This window comes from Gorilla gorilla, chromosome 1, assembly GCF_029281585.2.
Source record: "Gorilla gorilla gorilla isolate KB3781 chromosome 1, NHGRI_mGorGor1-v2.1_pri, whole genome shotgun sequence".
NCBI lineage: Eukaryota > Metazoa > Chordata > Mammalia > Primates > Hominidae > Gorilla > Gorilla gorilla.
The window spans coordinates 77,640,969-77,666,891 of record NC_073224.2 but is presented as its reverse complement, the minus strand read 5'-3'; the positions used below and the strand labels follow the sequence as shown (position 1 = coordinate 77,666,891).

Genomic DNA, 25,923 nt, shown 5'->3' with positions numbered 1-25,923 from the left:
ACAGCATGATTTTATGTAAATTTAGAAGATACATGCAGGCCAAACAATATTATATTTCTGAAATATGCAAAGTAATAACTATAGGATAAAAGTAATTTTTGAGGCCAAAGTACTAAAAGAACCACAACTTAGAAAACAATCCTTCTTATTCCCCATTCCCCTTCTTCCCGTCTCTGGTTTTACGGTCTTTTTGGTTGAGTCAAAAGATCTTATTTCCTTCCTTTCTTCTTTCTTCCCACTCCTCTTTTGTTCTCAAAGAACTTAGGGTCAATTTCCTGCACAATCTGTCTGCACAGGATATCCACTTAAACACCATTCTACCCATTAGCACCAAACAAAAGGAAAACTTTTTCAAAGAGAAAAACATCCTAACATTTTTCTGAAGCTAAGAACGAACATATTTTGAATCATAAAGAGTAAGGGAACTAAATGAGGGGGAACAAGATAAGGGATAAAGGCAAAAACAAAAGAAAACAAAAGCCTGTGGGAAGAGCAAGTAAATGTCAGTGTTACCCAGTAGCTATAGTCTATGTCACTTTCCTCATTGGTTAAGACAGACATGTCTGGATGATTCAGATGTACTGCATACGCCCAAATGCAAGTGTGTGGGCTGGGAATGGTTTATTTTTGAACAAAATGAAATGACTACTATAAATTAGGTAACTTAGATATCAAGTTAACTTATCTTCCATTATTCACTGCTATAGAGGTAGATCAGAGATTTAAGATGGGATAAGAGAAGACTGATTTTCACTCATGTAAAGAACCTAGATAACAGAAATATATTATCACAATTAAGAAAAGGCATTTTTTTTTTCTATTGCTACATTTGCAGGCTACAACAAAAATAAAGCAAAACAGAATAGCCACTTGTACAAAGTAAATTATCATGATTGAAAAAGTTAAAACCCAAAATAATAAAACTCAAATTGAGAAAATTCCTAAGCTTCATGTTTAATTTTATTAAAAACACTTTTCACCAATTAGTCATTCAGTAACTTTTATCAGTTTAATTAGAAATTTGTCAGGTAGTAATAGGAGAAATTAATATTACAAATTTTTAGTTTAGGCATTTTCAAGTATTTTATAAACATTATCTTGCCAGAATTCTACTTTATCTGACTGTATATTCTCTAAGAAGCTAATAAGTTTTAATAACTTCTTTTAAAAATTATGTAAGGTAAATTATTCAACAGTTTTCAATATAGCTTAAGTTCTTCACATCAAGCCATCTATATCTTATTATTACAAAATACTACATATTATCCATACATTCTTCCATTCACTATTTATTGAGATCCTACTATGAGATATTCCCCCAAGAAAGCACACAAACTTTCACTGACCAAGAATGAAGACAAAAACAGTAGCAGATAAGATGAATTTTTTGAAATCTTCATTCACACTTGATTAATGTGGTTATCAAGCCTCCCCGAAACTATCAACTCTGAACCATACCTGTTAAGTCGGGTAGAGCAGATTCTGAGGCCTCAGTGCACAGGCAGCAAAGTGAAGTGTCCTGATCTCTGCCATAACTATTAGGTGGAAGGAGAACTGTCCCAAGGACCATACCTCTGCCCAAAAGCACAAAAGTTAAACTGTTCTGTGTAAAGAGGAAGTCTTAGAATTCCATTCTCTGACAAGCAATACCACATGCATGTGACATTTACTCATGTACTCAGTGGCCAGAGGGAACCAATAAAATGGTGAGCATTCACAATTCCCAAAGTGGGTGGAGAGTGACCTAAAGGAAAATTTCCAGCAATCCGCAAAAGACTGAGTCAGAATGGAGTTACTTCAAAATCTCTGAGAATACTTTTAAAATATAAGTAAAATAAAAACCAACATATATATGTATAACAAATAGCCTAATAATAAAACAATGTAGAAGTTAATATATCTCTATTTTATAGGGAGATGATGAGGTGAGACTAGAGAGAAAAGTTTCCTTGGAGAAAATCTGTTTACAATAAAACACGAAATACACTTTTAAAAGAAAGGAAACGCCTAACAAGACTCATCTTTTACATCACTTAAATAGTTCAAGAAACCACAAAGCCAAAGTCAAAGAAATAGCTGTGATCTGATTCATGAGCACAGAAGCCAAGAAATAACTGCCTTTGCTAACAATCTGGCTCTATAGCTTAATAAAGGTTAAAAACATGGCAATATAGTGTTGAAAACTTTCGAGTGTTAAAAGTTTATTTACTTATTTATTTTTATTTACTTATTTATTTTTTGAGACGGAGTCTCGCTCTGTCGCCCAGGCTGGAAGGCAGTGGCGCGATCTCGGCTCACTGCAACCTCTACCTCCCGGGTTCAAGTGATTATCCTGCCTCAGCCTCCCAGGTGACTGCAATTACAGGCGCCCACCACCACGCCCAGCTAATTTTTTGTATTTTTAGAAGAGACGGGGTTTCACTATGTTGACCAGGCTGGTCTCAAACTCCTGACCTTGTGATCCACCTGCCTCAGCCTCCCAAAGTGCTGGGATTACAGGCATGAGCCACCATGCCCAGCCTGAGTGTTAAAAGTTTTTAAAGCAAAAAGCTCAATCTTTGTTAATAAACAGGAACAAAGTTAAAGAAAATTTAAAAACCTGAAAATGATAGTACTTTATGAGAATTCAACTAGTAAAACCTACAAATAATACATGACTTTAATGTATGATCTACAAAAATAATATTAAAGAGCGTTTGTAGGCCAGGGGCGGTGGCTCAAGCCTGTAATCCCAGCACTTTGGGAGGCAGAGGCGGGTGGATCACAAGGTCAGGAGATCGAGACCATCCTCCTGGCTAACACAGTGAAACCCCACCTCTACAAAAAATACAAAAAATTAGCCCGGCGTGGTGGCGGGCGCCTGTAGTCCCAGCTACTCGGGAGACTGAGGCAGGAGAATGGCGTGAACCCAGGAGGTGCAGCTTGCAGTGAGCCAAGATCGCGCCACTGCACTCCAGCCTGGGTGACAGAGCGAGACTCCGTCTCAAAAAAAACAAAAAAGAGTGTTTGTTTAACTGTGTATCTGAGAACACTCATTCACTCAATAAATATTTATTAAGCACCTACTATGTACCAGCCCCTGTTCTAGGTCAATAAAAGTAACAGGGTAAGATAATAGGATGACAGGACTGAAACAGCCTTAGAGAAAATTGAAAAATAAAATGGTAACTTAACCTTATTAGAGAAAGAATAACTTTAATGTAGGTAATTATTAACTATTTAAAATAACAAAGCTTATGTTTTCAATAAAATTATCCTTTATAAAGCCAGTACTTTCAACATCAAGGGACAAATAAAAGAGTTAGATGACTAAAGGTTACCACAATTATGACTAAGAATTTCAAATACCAGATTGAATATCTCATTCTCCGGATTATAGAAAAAAATGTATGGGAAAGGATCTTCATCATCCACATTCTATCCATATGTAGACTCTATACCATATGGTTTACTATTTAATCAATAAATCTTCTATTTAAATTACCAATTAGTAGTTACATTTTCAATTACTTATAGCATAATTTGGAATAAAGAGGAGATAAATGGATAAACAAAAGGTGGTCTATACACATAATGAAGTATTATTTAGCCATAAAAAGAATGAAATGTTGATAAATGCTACAATGTAGATGGGCCTTGAAAATATGATGCTAAGTGAAATAAGCCAGACGCATCAAGGCAAATATTATATAATTCTACTTACATGAAATATTTAGAATTTTTCTAGTTCTGGAAGTCTAGTTCTGCAAATGGATGGCTATACAACATTATGAATATATTTAATCCTACTAAACTGTACATCTACGAATAGTTAAAATAGTAAATTCTGTGATACTTTGTCATAATTAAAAATTAAAATTACTAAGGTCTCCAAAGGCCTTTTGTTTATTTATGTTATAGCTATCAGTATTTACTATATTTGAAATTAAACCTGAAATTTTAATGAGAAATTTGAATACCTATTAATTCTAAAATAACAATAAACCCATTATGTTAATAACATATTTTTACTAAAAAGAAAACTATTTTCAAAAAAGAATTAAGAAGATAAGAGTAGCATTTTCAGTTTTTGCAAATCTCTTTAATAGGTTGAGGTGGGAAAGTGCATTACTTTAATGAACGTGACAAACTAAGGCCAGAAGCAAAAGAAGAATCTAAGCAAAGATGAGGAGGAGCGGGGGCATTCTGAGTAGAGAATGTAGCAAGTTCAATGCAAAAACCCTGAGGCAGGAAAAGAACCTGGTATGTACAGGAAATAAGAAGTGTGGCTACTGTTAAGGAAGTCAGAAGATGAGCATGAAACAAAGTAAGGTAGACAGGGGCTGGCCAAATCAAGTGCTTAGGGATTTAGGATTCTATTCCAAGTACAATGGAAATCCAGTGAACAGTTTTAAGCAGGATGGCCATATGGTCTGATCTCCATTTTTTTTTTTTTTTTTTTTTGAGACAGGGTCTTGCTCTGTCTCCCAGGCTGGGGTGCAGTGGCGTGATCTTGGCTCACTACAACCTCCACCTCCCAGGTTCAAGCGATTCTCCTGCCTCAGCCTCCTGGGTAGCTGGGATTACAAGGTGTGCACCACGCCTGGCTAATTTTTGTATTTTTAGTAGAGACGGGGTTTTGCCATGTTGGCCAGGCTGCTGATTTCCATTTTTTAAAAGACCATTATTACATGAAAAAAAATGAATTACACTGAGAACCAAATGAGAAGCAGAAAACTATGCAGTAGTTCAGCAGTGGGATCATGTTGGCTTAGAATAGGATGGTGGCAGTGGAGACAAAGAAAAGTGGAAGAACTTAATGATATGGTTTGAAGAGGGAATCAACAGGGCTTGCAGATTACTTGGATACAACATAAGAGAGAAGGAGAAAATAAAGAATGGCTGCCAGGTTTTAGGCTTAACTGTAACTGGGTAGATGGCCATGTAATTCACTGAGAAGCAGCAGTAGCACAGGTTGAGTATACCTTATCCAAAACACTTGAGACCTGAAGTGTTTCAGGTTTAAAATTTTTTCAGATTTTGGAATATTTGCATATATATAATGAGATATCTTGAGGTTGAGACTCAAGTGATATGGTTTGGCTGCGTCCCTACCCAAAATCTCATCTTGAATTGTAATCCCCATAAATCCCTACGTGTCAAGGGCAGGATCAGGCGGAGATAATCGGATCATGGGGGCATTTTCCCCCATGCTGTTCTCGTGATAGTGAGTCTCACAAGATCTGATGATTTTATAAGCGTCTGGCATTTCCTCTCCTTGTACTCACTCCATCCTGCCACCCTGTGAGGAAGGTGCCTACTTCTCCTTTGCCTTCTGCCATGAGGAAAAAGGAAAGGAAAAAGATACATCACCCCAAAATATGTCTCTGACATAAAAATTATTTTTGAGCCTAAAGCAATGAATAGGGGAAAAGCTCTCCATATCCTCTTGCTGTTCTACCTAAAGACAGGATACAAATTCTCCTTTACTGGTGACAACTATAGACTCTTATCAGCCCAGACATGGCCTGAGCCTGGGAGGTTGAGACTGTAGTGAGCCAAGATCACAGCACTGTACTCCAGCCCACATGACAGAGCCAGACCCTGTCTTTAAAAAAAAAAAAAAAATTTAAAAAGTAGGCTAAGAACATGAACAGACATTTTCCAAAGACGACACATAGGTGGCTAACAAACATATGAATAAATGGTCAAATCACTAATCATCAGAGAAATGCAAAAAAAAAAAAAACCAACTGATGTTGGCAAGGATGCAAAGAAAAGGGAACACTTATTCACTGTTGGTGGAAATGTAAGTTAGCACAACCTCTACGAAAAACAGTATAGAAATTTCTCAAAGAACTACAAGTAGAACTGTACTTCAATCCAGCAATCCAACTACTGGGTTATCTACCCAAAGGAAAAGAAATCATTCTATCAAAAAGACACTTGCACTCCATATATTTATTGCAGTACTATTCACAATAGCAAAATCATGGAATCAACCTAAGTGTCCATCAATGGATGACTGGAGTTTTTAAAATGTGGTATAGACATACCATGGAATACTACTTAGCCATAAAGAAGAATAAAATCATGTATTTTGCAGCAACATGGTTGGAACTGGAGGTCGTTATCCTAAGTGAAATGACTCAAAAACAGAAAGCCAAAAACCCTATGTTCTCATTGTAAGTGGGAGCTAAACAATGGTATACATGGACATACAGAATGGAATAATATATTCTGGAGACTCCAAAAGGTGGAATACTACCTATTGGGTCCCATGTCATGTATGCTATTCAGGTGATGGTTACACTGGAAGCCCAGACTTCACCACTAGGCAATATATCCATGGAAGAACTGCACTTGTACTCTCCAAATCTATAAACTTTTTTTAAAAAAGCAATAGAGGGACCTCAGCTTTTGCAAGATTAACTCTCTTTAGGTTAGTCAATAATAGTATAAGTACATGTTGTTTTATTATTCTTTGCTTTACTGTGCTTTGCAGACACTGTGTTTTTCACAAATTGAAGGTTTGTGGCAACCCTACATTGAGCAAGTCTATCAGCACCACTTTTCTTTTCTTTCTTTTTTTTTTTCCTGGAGACAAAGTCTCACTCTATTGCCCAGGCTGGAGTGCAGTGGCGTGATCTCAGCTCACTGCAACCTCCACCTCTCAGGTTCAAGCAATCCTCCAGCCTTAGCCTCCTGAGTAGCTGGGACCACACACGTGTGCCATCACCCCTGGCTAATTTTTGTATTTTTTTGTAGAGAAGTGGTTTCACCATGTTGCCCAGGCTGCTCTCAAACTCCTGAGCTCAAAGCGATCTGCCCACTTCAGCCTCCCAGAATGTTGGTATTACGGGTGTGAACCACCGCACCCGGCTAGCACCATTTTTCCATCAAGTGCTCACTTCATGTTTCTGTGTCACCTTGTGGTAATTCTCGCAATATTTCAAACTTTTTAATTGTTATCATATCTATTATGGTGATCTGTGATCAGTGATCTTTGATGTCACTACTGTCATTGTTTTGGGGCACCACAAACTGCGCCATAGGAGACAGCAAAATTAATCATGACCACTCCACTGATCAGCTGTTTCCCTGTCTCACTCCCTCTCCTCAAGCCTATTCCCTGAGACACAACAATATTGAAATTAGGCCAAAACTGGGCGCAGTGGCTCACGCCTGTAATCTCAGCACTCTGTGAGGCCGAGGTGGACAGATCACGTGGTCAGGAGTTCGAGACCAGCCTGGCCAACATGGTGAAACCCCGTTTCTACTAAAAATACAAAAATTAGCTGGGTGTGGTGGCGCATACCTGTAATCCCAGCTACTCAGGAGGCTGAGGCAGTAGAATTGCTTGAACCTGGGAGGCAGAGGTTGCAGTACGCTGAGAACATGCCACTGCACTCCAGCCTAGGCAACAGAGCAAGACTCCGTCTTGAAAAAAAAAAAAAGGAAACAAAAAAGAAATTAGACCAATTTATAATGGCCTCTAAGTGTTCAAGTGAAAGGAAGAGTTGCATGTCTCTAACTTTAAACCAAAAAGTAGAAATAAGTTCAGTGGGCAAGAATGTCAAAAGTTGAGATAGGCTAAAAAACTACGTCTCTCGTACAAGTTAGCCAAGTTGTGAATGAAAAGTAAAAGTTCCTGAAGAAAATTAAAAGTGCTACTCTAGTAAACCCAAACATGATAGGGAAGTGAAACAACAGCCTTACTGCTGATATGGAGAAAATTTGAGTGGTCTGCAAACCAGCCACAACATTCCCTTAAACCAAAGCCTAATCCAGAGCAAGGCCCCAACTCTCTTCAATTCTGTGAAGGCAGAGAGAGGTAAGGAAGCTGCAGAAGAAAAGTTTGAAGGTAGCAGAGGTTGGTTCACGAGATTTAAGGAAAAGAAGCCATGTCCTTAACATAAAAGTGCAAGGTGAAGCAGCAAGTGCTGATTTAGAAGCTGCAGCAAGTAAGAAAATCTAGCTAAGATCACCGATGAATGTGGCCACACTAAACAACAGATTTTCAGTGTAGATGAAACACCCTTCAATTGGAATAAGATGACATCTAGGACTTTCATAGCTAGAGAGGAGAATGTCTAGCTTCAAAGGACAGGTTGATTCTCTGGTTAGGGGTGAATGTTGCTGTTGACTTTAAATTGAAGCCAATGCTCATTTGCCATTTTGAAAATCCTAGGACCTTTAAGAGTTACACTAAATCTATTCCACTTATGCTCTATAAATGGAACAACAAAGCCTGAGTAAGAGCACATCTATGTACAGCATGGTTTAGTGAATATTTTAAGCCCACTGTTGAGACCTACAGCTCAGAATAAAAAAGATTTCTTTCCAAATATTACTGCTCATTGATAATGCACTTGGTCACCTGGTACATTTAATGATATGTTGTTTTCATGCCTGTGAACACAACATCCATTCTGCAGCCCATAAATCAATGAGTAATTTCAAGTCTTATTACTTAGGAAAAACATTTTGGGCTGGGCATGGTGTCTCATGCCTGCAATCCCAGTACTTTGGGAGGCCAGGGTGGGAGGGCTGCTTCAGGCCAGGAGTTCAAGACCAGCTTGGGCAACATAGTGAGACCCCATCTCTAAAAAAAAAATTTTTTTTTTCTAATTATCCAGGCATGGTGGCACACACCTGTAGTCCCAACTATTAGGGAGGCTGAGGTGGATCACTTGAGCCCAGGAGGTCAAAACTGCAGTGAGCCATGGGTACACTGTACTCCAGCCTGGGCAGCAAAGCAAGACCCCGTCTCAAAAACGAAACAAAACATTTTGTACAGTAATAGCTGCCACAGTCAGTTCTCTCATGGATCTGTTAAAATCAATTGATAACCTTTTAGAAAGGATCTACCATTCTAGATGCCATTAAGAGCATTCATCATTCATGGGAAGAGGTCAAAACAGCAACACTAACAAGAGTTTGGAATAAGTTGATTCCAATCCTCATGCATAACTTTGAGGAGTTCAAGACTCCAGGGGAGAAAGTAATTGCAGATGTGGTGGAAACAGCAAGAGAACTAGAATTACAAGTGGAGTCTGAAGATGTGACTGAATTGTTGCAATCTCACGACAAAACCTGAACGGATGAGGAGTGGCTTCTTATGAGTGGGCAAAGAAAGTGGTCTCATGAGATGGAATCTATTCCTGGTAAAGATGCTGGGAATACTGTTTAATTATGACAAAGAATTTGGACTATTACATAAACTTAGTTCGCGGCAGCAGGATTTGAGAGGATTGACTCTAATTTTCAAAGAAGTTCTACTGTAGGTAAAATGCTGTCAAAAAGCACTGCATTCTACAGAGAAATCTTTCATGAAAGAAAGTGTCAACGGATTTGGTAAACTTCATTGTTGTCTTATTTTAAGAAATTGCCACAGCCACCCCAACTTCCCAACTTCCCAACTTCCCAACTTTCAGCAACCACCACCCTGATCTCAGCAGCCATCAATGCTGGGGCCAGGCCTTCCACCAAAAAAATGATTTGCTGAAGTCTCAGATGATCATCAGCATTTTTTAGCAATGAAGTATTTTTTTAATTAAGGCATGTCCTTTTTTAATAGACATAATGCTAATTACACACTTAGTAGACCACAGTATAGCATGAACACAACTTTTATATGCACTGGGAAACAAAAAAAAAATTGTTTGACTCATTTTATGGTGATACTCACTTCATTGCAGTGGCGTGAAACCAAACTTGCAATATCTCCAAGGTATGACTATAGTTAAAGAGGATAGTTCCCTACCTCTCATACACTCACATTCACAAAAATTCAAGATGGTGTTCTAATCAGAACTATGCTTATCCTCCCCCTCTGTGTATTTAAATCTTATATTTCTTTCAAGGTATAGTTTAAGTTCCTAGATTCTCCTTGAACCTGACCTCTGGTCATTTTAGATTAAGTAATCTCTTCCTTTGCCTAAGCTCAAAGCACCCATTGCCTAAAATAGCAATTGTTATACTAATATGGGACACCCTCTATACTATATTTAATATCATTTATACATTCTGTTTTTATGTCTTTTTTTCTCAAGTTTCTGTAGGTACAGAATCAATGCTTCCAATGAAGTCAGCAGAGTGCTTTGCTAATAATTGACAAAAAAATGATTAACTCATTTTAAAAATTCAGTACGTATGAGACTTCTTGCCACAAAAAGTAAAAGCTGTAACAGCATTTTTCTCTTTTTCTACATCAGTATTTCTCAACTTTTTTTTCATAACCATTACTCTATGGAATAAAATTAAATTTAAGTAAATATAATTCATTGATTTAATTTAATTTCTCCCTAACAAGAGAAATTAAATGCTGAAATGATAAAATTCTTTAGCATAGCATTGAGCTTTGGAGGATCACAAACCATTGTAAATATCTAAGTTGTTATCACCCCTGTTGAAAATGCATGCTCTATACCTATCTAAACCATATACTTAAAGGTTCAAACAGGATGCATTTGCTCCTGGTAGAGTAGGAGCCTTTTCTGATTATGTAACCATAGGTATCAACCTACTGGATTCAAAGTCTTCTATTACAGATAAAGGAAGAGCACATTTTTCTAAGCAGAAAAAAACAATATAAACAAAGACATGGCAGGGAAAGGTAGTCCAAATTCAAGGCCAGATCAAGATGTGGAAACCTGGGTAGGCTAATAATTAACACTTCTTCAAACCAATACCAAATGTGTGTTCAGCATTTACTCAGGGAGAAGCCTGAAGTTTACATTATACCTCTGCTCTGGTCCTGAAGAATTCACCTTTGTCCCTAACTTGCAGTCTTGATTCAGCTAAAAGCCCTGCAGTTAATCAGAATTACTGACCTCAAGTGTCAGTTTGGCATGTACTTTGGTGGTCTCACACACTAGCCCAAACTGCTTATGAAAATATTTCCCAAAGCTACATAAAATACTTTCTCTGAGAGTATTTTTAGTAAACCATTTCTTCATCTTGTTACATTTCCTGTGAACCTTCAGAAACCAACTCCCTGAAGAGGAGCTCAGGTGGTACATTCCTTAATCCAGCTCACTGAGTCTTCTGCATGATGAATTTGGCCTGATTAGAGAGATGACTGTGTGTGTGCGTGTGCACGTGTGCGTCTGTGTTTGTGTGTAAGTAAATAAAATAAGGTGAAATATATGTGGGCCAAATGACATGTTCTTGACATTCAGACAAAAGAATTCAGACTTATCACAGTAAGCAACAAGGAATCATTCTAGGTTTGTGAGTAGTAGTAGCACAATGTGCTATTTAAAGAATACTGATCTATAAGACTTCTCATAGACCACCTGAAGTTGCAGAGAATAACTAAAAGTCTGCTGCAGAAAACTAAAGTGAGATGATAAGGGCCTGGCCACAGAATGGAGAACAGACAGATTTAAGAAATCTTTTGGAGAGGGGATTTGATAATTATCTGGAAATAAAGGATATCGGAAAGGAAACAAATATTAAATCTCTGGTTTGGAGCAAAATGAATATAAAGTAACACCCAGATATCAAAGAAAGAGTTGCAAGAACAAGACTAGAATGTAAGTGGGGTATTTCCATTAAGGACACAAATTCAGAAGTAATAAACATGGCTCAACATTTTACAGAAAAAAAAAGGAAGTTATTAGCATTCAAAAACATTTTTATCAATGAAAAGAGTGGCAATAATTGTAAGATTTTATACTCAATTTCTGAAATACTTTCTAAACCAAAATAATACATTTCTGGATGGTGCCGGATAACAGAAATTTCTAACCTCATTACTCTTTCCTGTTCATTTCGTACATCCTCCCTAGGTGAAGTCATTCACATACAATTATTTCAGTTATAAACTCTAGGCTATTGGCTCCTGTATTAGTCTCCTGCAGCTGCTATAACCATATACTAGATGGCTTAACCCAACAGAAATGCATTCTCTCATAGTTTGGGAGGCCGGAAGTCTGAAATGAGCAACACTGGGACAAAATAAAGGTGTCAGCCGGAGACTCCAAGGAGAATCCATTCCTTGCCCCTTCCAGCTTCTAGTGGCTGCCAACATTCTTTGGCTTGTAACCCAACCCATCGTCAAGGCCAGGATCTTCAAATCTGTCTCTGTTCCAGGTTCACATTGCCTTCTCCTATATGTGTGTGAAATCTCCCTCTGTTACACGTGATGGCATTTAGGGTCCAACTCAATAATCCAGGATAAGCTCCCCATCACATGTATAAAGACCAAAAATTCCCCCCACCTGCAACTTTATTTTTGCTATGGGAGGTAACATTCATAGGTTCCAGGGATTAGGACATGGATATCTTTTGAGGGGGTACTTTTCAACCTACCATAGCTCCCAAATGTCACCAGCCCAGAACATTTTCCTGATTAACAGATTGCCTGATTCCTATAGCCTATGGATAAGTAGATACCTTTGGATATCCTAAAGGCAACAAAAATCCATTTTGTTCCTACTCCTGGTTTGCTTCTCTTCTGTTTTATGTACATGTACATGTCTATGTTTTGTTGTTGCTAATGGCATATCCAGGCATCCAACCCAGAAACATCATGATCATTCTAGAGTCCTCTTTCTTCCCTAATTCACTCTATGAGTATATCCTATGAATCATACCTCTTAAATATCTCTCAAACCCATCCGTTCCTCTTCATTTGGTACCACTATCTTAATTCAGCTCCTCATTATTTCCTTGCCTGAACTGCTACAACATTCATTTATCACATTATGGCCAAAAACCAACTGCCCAAAAGTATAAATAATCCCCACAAGTTCCCCAAGTCAAATAGCTAAGTTTTCAAAGTTTAAATACTTCAGAAATTTATTCCAATGAGTTTGTGATTTTTAAATGTTACACTTAATTACGTGTTGGTCTTTATGAAATACATGTTCCACGTCTCCTCTCTCCTCACCCAGCTCTTCATTCTTCTCACAAGGATCAATCAGGATCTTGTCTTTCGACTCTATCCTCAAGGAAATAGAGGACTTGCTATAATTTATTATATTCGGAAACTCTGACTGAGCCACATATTGTTTCTACGGTGTTTTCCTCCTGCCTCTTATTAAAAGTATGGCCCTTTCATGCAACTAGAAAGGTAAGATCTCTAATTCGGTCCTAACCAATTATGTTTCTTCACTGGGGCTTGAGGCCAAACCTACTGCTGATGATAGAAAGTGTAATCCTGCCTTACTTAGTACCATGTGCAGATTTCATCCTTGAAAGAGAATACTGGCTGAAGGACTGACCTATGGTAGAACACAGGGATTCTTGTGTTCTGGCCAAAAGAACCTCTTAATATCATCTCCCTAATAGCATCCCTTCTCATTATTTATTAGATTATTATTTGCCTTCTTATTGAAGGTATAGTTGTTCTGAGATAATTATTACGGTATTCACATTTGGGAAAGACTCATCTTTAAACAGCTGTTAGCATTTGACAGTATGATCACGGATTTTCCTCTCTATTTAATCACTGTACCTTGCACATAGCAGCCCCAAGTACTTTTGATATACTGTAATTTATAACATCATTACCTACAGCCCTGAAAGACAGGCTTTATTATCATAACTTACAAATACTTGGAAATGTCAATTAACTTGTTCAAGTCCCAAAGTTAGTTGGTGTAACCAGGATTCAAAACACTAGGTCTTTTCTAATTCCAAAGCCCATGCTCTTTTCACTATACCAGGCTGCCTCTCTAATGCAATAGAGAATGGTACAAAAAGAACTGGAAAAGTCCTTTTCTTATCTTCTGGTGAAGACTTTGAAAACAGCCAGGCCCCAAAGTCGGCTGATCTTGATTCATCTGCCTATACACGTGATGATATTTAAAAGTTAAACCTAACAGACTAATCGGAACAATATGCATGTGCTTACCAAACAATCCATTTCATCAAAGGAAACTGGAAATGTCTGCCATTTACTCCCAGCAACAGGGTAATCACAAATTTTTCCAAAGTGAATGCACAATGACTCAGAGAACAGTTTTTAAAATTTATACAGCTTGGCCAGGCGCGGTGGCTCACACCTGTAATCCCAGCACTTTGGGAGGCCGAGGCAGGCAGACTACCTGAGATCAGGAGTTTGAGACCAGCATGGCCAACGTGGTGAAACCCGTCTCTATTAAAAATACAAAAAAATTAGCCAGGCGTGGTGGCATGTGCCTTTAGCTCCAGCTACTCGGGAGGCTGAGGCACAAGAATCGCTTGAACCTAGGTGGCAGAGGTTGCAATGAGCCAAGATCGGGCCACTACACTCCAGTCTGGGAGACAGAGCAAGACTCCATCTCAATTAAAAAAAAAAAAAAAATTATACAGCTCATGCCAGAACTTAGAATCCATCCAAAAAAAAATATAACTTTTTCTCTAGTATGACTGGACAATTTCCATCTCTTCTTGGAACAACCTTATTTGGACCAAAAATTGAATAGACAGTGTCCTTCCCTTTGGTTTTTTCCTCAAAAAAAGGATGAGCTGAACAAAAATCTTCCCTAATATATGGCTCACCTCACAAACATCTCACCAAAAAAGACAATGTATGTGTGGGTATTCATCAGGAAATATTTCTTATAAACTTTCCCTAACCTTACTCTTTTAGGACACCTGTCACTGTACTGTAGATAATGTACCAACATAACAAGCTTTTCATATGATGTTAAAAATAAAAAACAAAACAAAACAAAACAAAAACAGGTTCTTCTTGTTTCAGACCTGCGGAGCTAGTTCTCCAATATTTATGAAGAGGTATGTCTATATGTATATACACTCCCTACATATATTTGGGTACTGGCCGCAAGCTATTTCCTACTGGCTGAACTCAAACTGCCTTAACCAAGAGAAACAAAGCACCTATTCACTACCCTTATTTCAGCAGCTAATGGCTACCCAAAGCAATAGAATTCTGATCCTCCATATAGAATGAGTGTTAGAAGTAAGAAGGAAAAAAACCATACTTGAAATTACAAAACTTTGGTTTAGGACACACTAATATAGTTTTGTTGTTGCTCAAATAATCTATAAAAGCATGCTCAAGATTCAGTCCCTGTGCTTTCACTGCTGAACATCATTTTTCTCCAGCTTCAAACACGACTATCACGGAAGTTACAAAAGCACTGGAAATTTTTCATTACATACCTTAGTTAATAAAACTTTACTAGGCCAGGCATGGTGGCTCACACCTGTAATCCCAGCACTTTGGGAGGCCAAGAAGGATGGATCACTTGAGGCCAGGAGTTCAAAGACCATCCTGGTCAAAATGACGAAACCCCGTCTCTATTAAAAACATACAAAAAATTAGCTTGGCGTGGTGGCGGCACCTGTAGTCCCAGTCACTTGGAAAGGTGACACAGGAGAATTGCGTGAACCAGGGAAACAGAGGCTGCAGTGAGCCGAGATGGTGCCACTGCATTCCCACTTGGGCAACAGAGTGAGAGTCTGTCTCAAAATAAATAAATAAATAAATAAATAAATAAATAAATAAATAAATAAATAAAACGCTATTAAATTAATTTTTAATAGATGCTCTGTCAGTATCAAACAGTGAATGACTCACAATAAAGCTCACTGTTACCGCTGGCTTTATTTATGAGAGGTAAAAATCATGCAGCAGCAACAACTCTGCTTTAACTCCACCACCACTACCAATACAGGTTGAGTATTCTTAATCCAAAAACCTAAAATGCTCCAAAATCTGAAACTTTCTGTGGACTGACATGACACTCAAGGAAAATGTTCACTGGAGCATTTAGGATTTTGGATATTCAAATTAGGGATACTGTCTGGGCACAGTCACACCTATAATCCCAGAACTTTGGGAGGCTGAGGCAAGCACATCACATGAGGTCAGGAGTTCGAGACCAGCCTGGCCAACATGGTGAAACCCTGGTCTCCACTAAAAATACAAAAAATTAGCTGGGCCTGATGGCGTGTGCCTATAATCTCAGCTACTCGGTAGGCTGAGGCAGGAAAATCACTTGAACCCGGGAGGCGGAGGTTGCAGTGAGCCAAGATGATGCCACTGTACTCCAGACTGGGTAACAGAGGGAGACTGTCTCAAAAAAAAAAAAAAATTAGGAATACTGAACTGGTATGCAAATATTCCAAAATCTGAAAAACATCCAAAATTCGAAACACTTTTGGTCTCAAGCATTTCAAATAAGGGATACTTAGCCTGTAATGTCTTTCCAGTGCATTAGTCCATTGATCAGGTAGGAGGGAGTGAGGAAAGAAACGCCCTTTAAAGTTATCCAAAAGACAAATTACAGAATCTTTTTTTTTTTTTTTTTGAGACAGAGTCTCGCTCTGTTGCCCAGGCTGGAGTGCAATGGTGCAATCACGGCTTACTGCAGTCTCATACTCCTGGCCTCAAGCGATCCTCCTGCGTCAGCCTCCCAAAGTGCTAGGATAACAGGCATGAGCCACTGCACCTGGCCCAAACTACAGAATCTTTAAGCATAGGAGCTAGTAGCGTTTCTTCACCAGGATAGCTGGGCCCAGGCTAAGAAAGGAATGACTTTGTGTATTTAAACCGTCTCGAAAGAATGGTTCATTTCCATTTTCCTTTTCAGTTTTGCTAGATTTCCACTGATTCTATCTTGATGGCAGAAGGGTGGAATATGGTGTTCACAAATAAAAGGAGACCATAGGAAAGTCAAGGAAAGAATACAAATCAGACATCAAATTTCTTCCTGAATGCTGAGCCAGATTGTGAGGACTAGGATTGGGGACAGGAAAGATTGGCAAAAGGTAGAGAAAAGCAATGAAATACTAACTCCACAACAGGAAAAATTAAATTCTGGACTTTTGAGCACCACAATATCCAAGAGCAATTTAGAAGATAGAGAATGGGAGAGAAATAATACATAACAGGTGTTGAATACTTGGTTATATAAACCAGGTGCTTTACACATATTATCATGAACCCTCATGTTAACTCTGCTAAAAATATTATATTATCCCATTTCACAGATGAACAGACCATGTGGTAAGATGTAGAGATACAATTCTGGAATAGGATTTGGAATTCTGCCTCCTGGTTCAGAGATCAATTTTCTTGGACTACCAAAACCAGAAAGTTTAAGGGACCCCCACAACCACCTGATTGTCTTTCTGCACTTACGTAGTGAAACTGGCCTCTGACCTAAGGCTAGAAACCAGTGACTAACGTAAGTCCTTTTCCATGATGAGGGAGTGGATGGTGAAGAATGAATTTAAGAAAACATAAAGCCAGACATGGGTAGCGCACACACACAAAAAGAACAACATTCCTTATGAATATAGATGCAAAAGTCCTCAATAAATTATTTAATACTAGCAAACCAAATCTAGCAGGATAATAAGATTATTTTACTATACCAACTATGATTTGTCCCTAGAGTGCAAGGTTAGTTCAACATATGGAAATCAATATATAATACAGCATATTAACAGAAAAGAGTCATGCCTTGTAGAACTTTCTAGTTGTACTTAATGAGAATATAATATCATCTCCCATTTATTGAGTACCTAACACATGTAAAGTGTGAGGCAATATGAAATTCATTTAATTATAATAATAGCTGCATGGCAGCTGTTATATTATGAGTATAAATCAGCAGTAGAGCATGGTGGTTAAGAGCATAGATGCTAGAGCCAGATTCCCTGGGTCTGAATACTAATTCTACCACTTACTACATCTGTGATCAAGTTAACAGCATTTCTTCAGTTTCCTCATCTAAAAGTGAACAGTATAACTTGGATGTAACCTAAATTCAATTTAATGTGAATAAAATACATGCTGTAAGTACAGATAACCTCTTTAATCTGTAATCCTTAGAACCTGTTGTCTAAGGTCAATCAGTTTTCCAATTCATAAAGAGGGTCTACACCACTGCTCCACAAGCAAGGTAACACATAGTAAAATAGTCACAGAACACATGAAGATTATCACAGCTTGCTGGTGAAGGAATAAGTAGTCCTACTCAACATATTGGCTCAAATGTACTGACATCATTCCATAAACTATCGGCAACAGCTGTTTATGATGGGATTTCTGGTTCAGCTGATTTGTTGATTTTTCTGACCATGAATTTAAGAGATACATCTGTTTAAGAAAGAGCTAGAAAATATGGTAGCCTGTCACTTCAAAATGTGTCATTTTTGGTAGTTTTTGAAACTATCATTACCTTGAAGACTTCCTAAAATTTTGATTAATAGCCATGGGCTGCTACACTGATTTATACCTGACCAATACAGACTAATACAGAATTTTATTAATCTCTCAAATAATACGGGTTTAAATGATGTAATGAAGTACAGGCTTTTCTGAAACTGCTTATATTAATACAAAATAATGTCATAAAAATACTTGTATAATGCTTATATATATAACTTGTATATATAACCTATATAAAACATAAAGGCTGGGTGTGGTGCCTCATGCCTGTAATCCCAGCACTTTGGGAGGCCAAGGTGGGCGTATCAACTGAGGTCAGGAGTTCAAGACTGGCCTGGCCAATGTGGGGAAACCCTGTCTCTATTAAAAATGCAAAAATTAGCTGGGTATGATGGCATGCACCTGTAGTCCCAGCTACAGGGGAGGCTGAGGCAGGAGAATTGCTTGAACCCGGAAGGTGGAAGTTGCAGTGAGCCAAGATGGCGCCACTGCACTCCAGCCTGGGTGACAGAGTGAGACTCCACCTCAAAAACCAAAACAAAAACATACATAACTTGTATTTTCTATAACTTATATACCATACTTATATAACTTCTATAATATTCATATAACTATTAATACTCATAAATATTAAGTATCTACTTCAGCTGGGGGTGGTGGCTTACATCTGCAATCCCAATTATTCACAAGGCTGAGGCAGGAGGATCACCCGAGGCCAGGAGTTCAAGACCAGCCTGGGCAACATAGTGAGACCCCATCTCTAAAAATAAAATAAATTTTAAAATAAAAAATAAAACATTTTGTAAAAGTATATACTTCTACATCATTCCTATATATCAAAATACCACTTAAGCTGAAATTCCAAACTTTTGGAACAAATATAAGTATATAATTATTAGATTAGTATGTATACAATTAGCACATATCTACATTATCTAATTCTCGTAATAATCCTATCAGGTAAATAACTTGTCCAAGATTATACAGATTTGCTCCAATTTCCTTCCTCTTCCTTATATATTTTATGATAAAAATTCATGCTTTGAAATACTGAGATATGAGTCTTTTAAAAATATCTTAGTTATATTCTTAATAATAAGACAAACATTATGTACCATATATGACAATTCATAATTTTCCAAATGTAATCATTTAATCCAGGGTTTTTCAACCATGACACTACTGACATTTGGAGCCAAATAATTCTGTGTGGCGAGGCAGTGGGGGACATGAAAAGATGTTCAACAGCCATTAAGAAAATACAAATTAAAACCACAATGAGATACCACTACAAGCACAAGCCACCACACCTGGCTAGTTTTTTCATTTTTTGTAGAGACAGGGTCTCTGTTGCAAAGGCTGGTCTCAAACACCCGGCCTCAAGCAATCCTCCCACCTCAGCCTCCCAAAGTGCTGGGATTATAGGTGTGAGCCACCATGCCCAGCCTGCATTTCTAATATCATTCAGAGGTGATACCAATGCTAGTAGTCTAGGGACCAAACTGCCTAGAACTTCCTATACAAATAGGGATAAAGGGTCATTAACAGAGAATATTTTTTCTTTAAAAAAAGCAAAAGACTTGATAAGCTACATACCCCTCTCAAGGTATGAATTACAGTATTTTTAAAATGCTAATTTTCAAGATTTAAGCCTGGCACAATAGTGCCCATCTGTAATTCCAGCTTCTTGGGAGGCTCAGGCAGGAGGATCACTTGAACTCAGGAGTTCAAGACTAGCCTGGACAACACAGGGATACCCTACCTCAAAAGAAAAAAAAAAAAAAAAAGGAAAAACAGATTTAAAAACTAAATGATACCATGCATGAGTATGTTTGATAAATAATGAGTACTTGGCCAGGTGTGGCAGCTCACACCTGTAATTCTGGCACTTTGGGAGACCAAGGTGGTAAAATCTCTGGAGTTTATGATCAGCCTGGGCAACATAGTGAGACCTCATCTCTACAAAAAATGAACAAAATCAGCTAGGCGTGGTGGCGTGTGCCTATAGTCCAAACTACTCTAGAGGCTGAGACAGGAGGATTGCTTCAGGCTGAGAGATCAAGGCTGCAGTCAGCTGAGACTGTGCTAATGTACTCCAGCCTGGATGACACAGCGAGACCCTCTCTCAATAAAGAAATAACGAGTACTTATCAGGTGCCATACTGAGGTAACATGCTGCTGTGGTTTGAATGTGTCCCCCAAAGTTTGTATGTTAGAAACTTGATCCTCAATGCAACAGTGCTGGGAGATGGGGCCTAATGGGAGGTGTTTAGGACATGATGGCTCTACTCTCATAAATGGATTAATGTCAATATAAAATAGCTTGAGGCTGAGAGTTCAACCCCTCGTGCTCTCTTTCTCACTCTCTTTGCCCTTCCACCAGGTGATGTCTTCTGCCATGATGCAGCAAGACAGATGCCGGCCCCTTGATCTTGGACCTCCCAGCCTCCAGAACTCTGAGAAATGAATTTCTGTTCATTATAATTACCCAGTCTCAAGTATTCTGTTATAGCAACGCAAAATGGACTAACACACATGCTGAATGAGTCAATATTTCCCAAAGTGTGTTTCATAAAAGTAGGCTAAATAGATGTCACAAGTCAAGTGTTCCATAGTCAAATAAGATTGGAAAATGCTGAATATAACAAGTCCAACAATAAAGAAATGGCTAACTTATAAAAGCCATTAATATATTCACGTTCCTAGAAACCATCCAAAAGATAGCTAGAGGTGGCTCACACCTGTAATCCTAGCACTTCGGGAGGCCAAGGCAGGCAGATCACCTGAAGTCAGGAACTCAAGACCAGCTGGGCCAATATGGCGAAACCCCTTCTCTATTAAAAATACAAAAATTAGCCGGGCATGGTGGTGCACATCTGTAACCGCAGCTACTTGGGAGACTAAGGCAGGAGAATTGCTTGAACCCAGGAGGCAAAGGTTGCAGTGAGCCGAGATCATGCCACTGCATTCCAGCCTGGGCAACAGAGCGAGACTCTGTTTTTTAAATAAATAAATAAATAAATAAATAAAAACCCCAAAAGATAGCTAGAGCATGTAATGTATCTCAGATTTCTTTTCTCACAGATATTCTTTTCGCTAAGCATCTCAGAAGACTAGTATTATAGGGAATGGACTCTTGAGATAAGAACTGAGAGGAAAAAGAAAGGTTTAAATACAGCTATGTATCAAGCACTTCATATACATCATTTAAAATTATCTAATTCTCACAATAATCTTATCAAGTAATTAACTTGTCTGAGATCACAAGGTGAATTACAGCAGAACCCACATTTAAAACCTAGCCAACAGTATGTCTCTGAAGTCCTGCAACATTGTCTTTTTAATAAGAAAAAAATATCAAAGAGATTCCTATGGGGTGCGGTGGAAAGGAAAGAAAATAAGAAAAGCAATGGGAACAAGAAACATTACTGTTGGTACAAAGCCCAAGCAAAAATGAGTTGAGGCTCTAACAACCCATTTAAAAACCAAAAGAGAACTTGAACAGACATTTCACCAAAAAGGTTATACAAATAGCAAATAAGCACATGAAAAGATGTTCACCAGCCATTAAGAAAATACAAATTAAAACCACAATGAGACAACACTATATGCCTATTGGAATGGCTAAGACAGAAAATACTGACATCAAGTGCTGACAAGCAAGCAGACCAATTGGAACTCTTACATGTTGCTGAGGGGAACACAAAATGGTGTAGCCACTCTGGAAAGCAGTTGGGCAGTTTGTTATAAAGTCAAACACTTACCATAGGACCTGGCAATCCCATTCTTGAGTATTTACACTGGAGAAATGGAAACTTAAGTTCACACAAAAACCTGAACACAAATGTTTATAGCAGCTCTATTGAAAACTGTCCCAAACTGGGCCAGGAGCAGTGGCTAACACCTGTAACCCCAGCACTTTGGGAGGATGAGGCGGGTGGATCACTTGCGGTCAAGAGTTCGAGACCAGCCTGGCTAACATGGTGAAACCCTGTCTCTACTAAAAATACAAAAATTAGCTGGGCATTGTGGCAGGTACCTGTAATCCCAGTGACTTGAGAGGCTGAGGCAGGAGAATCGCTTGAACCCAGGAGGCGGAGGTTGCAGTGAGCTGTGATCGCGCCACCGCACTCCAGTCTGGATGACAGAGTGAGACTCCGTCTCAAAAAAAAAAAAGAAAAGAAAATTGTCCCAAACTGGAAACAACTTAAATGTCCTTCAGCGAATGAAGGGATAAACAAGGTGTGGTACACATCCATACTATGGAATACCACTCAATACAAAGGAATGAAGTATTGATAGACACAAGTTGGATGAATCTCAAAGGCATTATGCTGAGTCTCCCACAGAAGCCAATCTCAAAAGATCTCATACTATATGATTCTAGCTCTATGACACTGCTGAAAGACAAAACTCTAGTGGTGGTGAACACATCAGTGGCTGCCAGGGATTAAAGGAGGGGAATATGTGACTACAGAGGGATTGCATGAGACAGTCTTTTGGGGTGATGAAACTATTCCGCTGTTTGTGGGGTTATGCAAATTTACATGTGTTAAAATTCACAGAACCGTACAATAAACCAACAAAATCCATTTTACTGTGTGACGATTTTTTAAATTAAGAGAAAAAAAGCAGAAAATGTGTTGAAGCACATTTTCATGCCAGTTATATGTAAATAATAAAAAGTCATGCCATGAATGTCATATCATAGGACACTAAATTGCAATAATAACTACAGATGAGAATTTTGCAGCTTCACTTGAATTTTAAATTTCCACACTTATTTTAGATATAAACCTTCTGTTCAGAATTGTAACAAAAGTTTAGGTGAAAGTAAGGTCCTTCCTAAACACATAAAATATGTGGAATTCAGCATTCCAAGATCTTTGCATCTTCAGAAAAACACCATTGCCTATGTTATTTAGGCAAAAGATAATGAAATATCTAAGGGATGAAAAGAATGTGCCAATCCTCTTTCCCTAATAGAATTCCCAAAGTCAATGTTGCTAGCACCTGGTACTATGACTTCAAGTTCAGAGCTGACATTCCTGAGGAGGGACTTGCAAATAAAACTAGATCATTCCTAAAGATCTACAATACAATCCTTTGTAACCCAAGCAGTCAGCTGTTTCCCTTGAGACTATGGAAGCATGCAACAACTGCTTACTCATACACTATAGTTTCTATGCATGAAATATATATGAATGTATCTGTGTAGAGTAGTCTCCCCCTGCTCTCATGAGATACATTCCAAGACCGCCAGTGGATTCCTGAAACCTTGGATAGTACCAAACCCTATATATACTATGCTTTTTTCCTACACAAATAAGCCTATGATAAAGTTTAATTCATAAATTAGGTAAGGCAAGAGAGAAACAATAAAATAGAATAAATATAATAATTACAATTTATATTGTAGTAGAAGTTAGGTGAATGTGATCTATGTCTCAAATGTATCTTGTGCTGTACTCACCCTTCTTCCAGTGATAATGTGAGATGATAAAATAGCTACATGATGAGATGAAGTGAGGTGAATGATGCAGACATTGTGACACAGCATGTAAAAGTTATAAATGCATAACTATAATTTATCGATGTATTAATTACTCCAATATTTAGTAAACACCTGCTATGTGCCAACTACTGTAACAGGAACCAGGTATATACCAGTAAACTGGAAGGATGAGATCTGTGTCCCCATGTACCACCTCCAGTTTAAAGGCACTAGCAAGTCATTTTTATATCAACCATTTGAAGCAGGCAAAGTGAATGAGGAAGAAGGCATTCCAGGTAAAGGGTGACTGATGACAACAAAACTCCATAACACGTTTTGGAAATTAAAAAAAAAACTAGTACAGCCCCAGATTTTCCATTTGCTTTTTGTGCAGAGGGTATGTGTGCATGAAATGATGTGCTAAGAATATTAAAGTAGGAGAGGTAAGCAAGGACCAGATCTTAGACGGCCTTGAATGTCACACTATGAAGTTCAGATTTATTTTGTTGCCAATGAGAAGCCATTAACATAACAGTAAAAATTTACAAGAGTGCTTCTTCTAGATAAATACATACTTTTACTTTTCTGGATTATGGGGGACGGGACAGTTATGCCAGGGAAATAACAAAAACACACACTAGATCATTGAGATAATAGCTAAATCATGATGTTCTACCTCACTATATAATCCCAGCCAGATACAAGACTTTATTTTTTTTTTCCAGACGGAGTTTCACTCTTGTTGCCCAGGCTGGAGTGTAGTGGCACGACCTTGGCTCACTGCAACCTCTGCCTCCTAGGTTCCAGCGATTCTCCTGCCTTAGCCTCCCAAGTAGCTGGGATTACAGGCACGTGCTACCACGCCCAGCTAATTTTTTGTATTCATAGTAGAGACGGGGTTTTACCATGTTGGCCAGATTGGTCTCGAACTCCTGACCTCAGGTGATCTGCCCGCCTCGGCCTCCCTAAGTGCTGGGATTACAGGCGTGAGCCACCACACCTGGCCCAGATTCAAGACTTTTAAACGTCAGACCTGACGCTAGAAAACAACTAGAAGAAAACATAGGAAAAATGCTTCAGGACATTGATCTAGGCAAAGATTTTATGGCTAAGACCTCAAAAACACAGATAGCAAAAACAAAAACAGACAAATGGAGCTATATTAAGCCAAAAAAGCTTCTGCACAGCAAAGGGAACAATCAAGAGTTAAGTGACAACCTGTTGAATGGGAGAAAATATTTGCAAACTATTCATCTTATAAGGAACTAATACTCAGAATATACAAAGAATTCAACTCAATACTAAAAAAAAAAAAAAGAAAAGCAAACTCATTTAAAAAGTGGAAAAAGGACATGGATAGGCATTTCTCAAATAGCTAACAGGTATATGAAAAAATGTTCCTGGCAGGGCGTGGTGGCTCACGCCTGTAATCCCAGCACTTTGGGAGGCCAAGGTGGGTGGATCACGAGGTCAGGAGTTCGAGACCAGCCTGACGAACATGGTGAAACCCCGTCTCTACTAAAAATACAAAAATTAGCTGGGCATGGTGGTGCCTGCCTGTAATCCCAGCTACTCTGGAGGCTGAGGGAGGAGAATCGCTTGAACTTGGAAGGCAGAGGTTGCAGGGAGCCGAGATCACATCACTGCACTCCAGCCTTGGTGATGGAACAAGACTTCATCTCAAAAAAAAAAAAAAAAGAAAAAATGTTCTGTATCACTAACCGTCAGGGAAATGCAAATCAAAACCACAATGAGATATTATGTTACCCCACTTGGAATGGCTGCTATTAAAAAGACAAAAAATAACAGATGCTGGTAAGAATGCAGAGAAAAGGGAAATCTCATATGCTGTTGGTCGGAATGTAAATTAGTACAGCTACTATGAAAAACAGTTGGAGATTTCTCAAAAAATTAAAAATAGAACTACCACATGATCCTGCAATCCCACTACTAGGTATTAATCCAAAGGAAAAGAAATTAGTATATCAAAAGACTACCTGCATTCACATGTTTGTTTCAGCATTATACACAATAGGAAAGATATGGAATTAACCTAAGTGTCTATAAATCAACAAATGGATAGAGAAAATGTGGTGTATATACCACATATACACAAGGGAAATCTATTTGGCCATAAAAAAAGAATGAAATCATGTCATCTGCAGCAACACGGATGGAACTGAGGGTCATTATGTTAAGTGAAATAAGCCAGGCACAAAAAGACAAATACCACATGTTCTCGCTTTTTTGTGACAGTTGATCTCATGGAGCGAGAGTATAAAATTATAGATGGCTGAAAAGAGTGGGAGGT

The 25,923-nt window shown here is 38.3% G+C and overlaps 1 protein-coding gene across 9 annotated transcripts in view; it reads right to left on the bottom strand.

Moving 5' to 3' along the window:
* ABL2 (ABL proto-oncogene 2, non-receptor tyrosine kinase) overlaps positions 1–25,923 on the bottom strand; it is a 130,264-nt gene that overhangs the window by 39,738 nt on the left and 64,603 nt on the right. For 2 of the 9 annotated variants that reach the window (XM_055366768.2, XM_055366776.2), the window contains exon 1: positions 1,459–1,666. The exons of 5 other annotated variants lie outside the window; for them this stretch is intronic. In XM_055366768.2, the coding sequence (XP_055222743.1) occupies positions 1,459–1,570 (112 nt within the window). In that variant the 5' untranslated portion in view covers positions 1,571–1,666. Of the gene's footprint in view, positions 1–1,458; positions 1,679–25,923 lie in introns of those variants that run through there. 2 more of the 9 variants (XM_031015927.3, XM_055366761.2) reach the window with 2 other exon arrangements.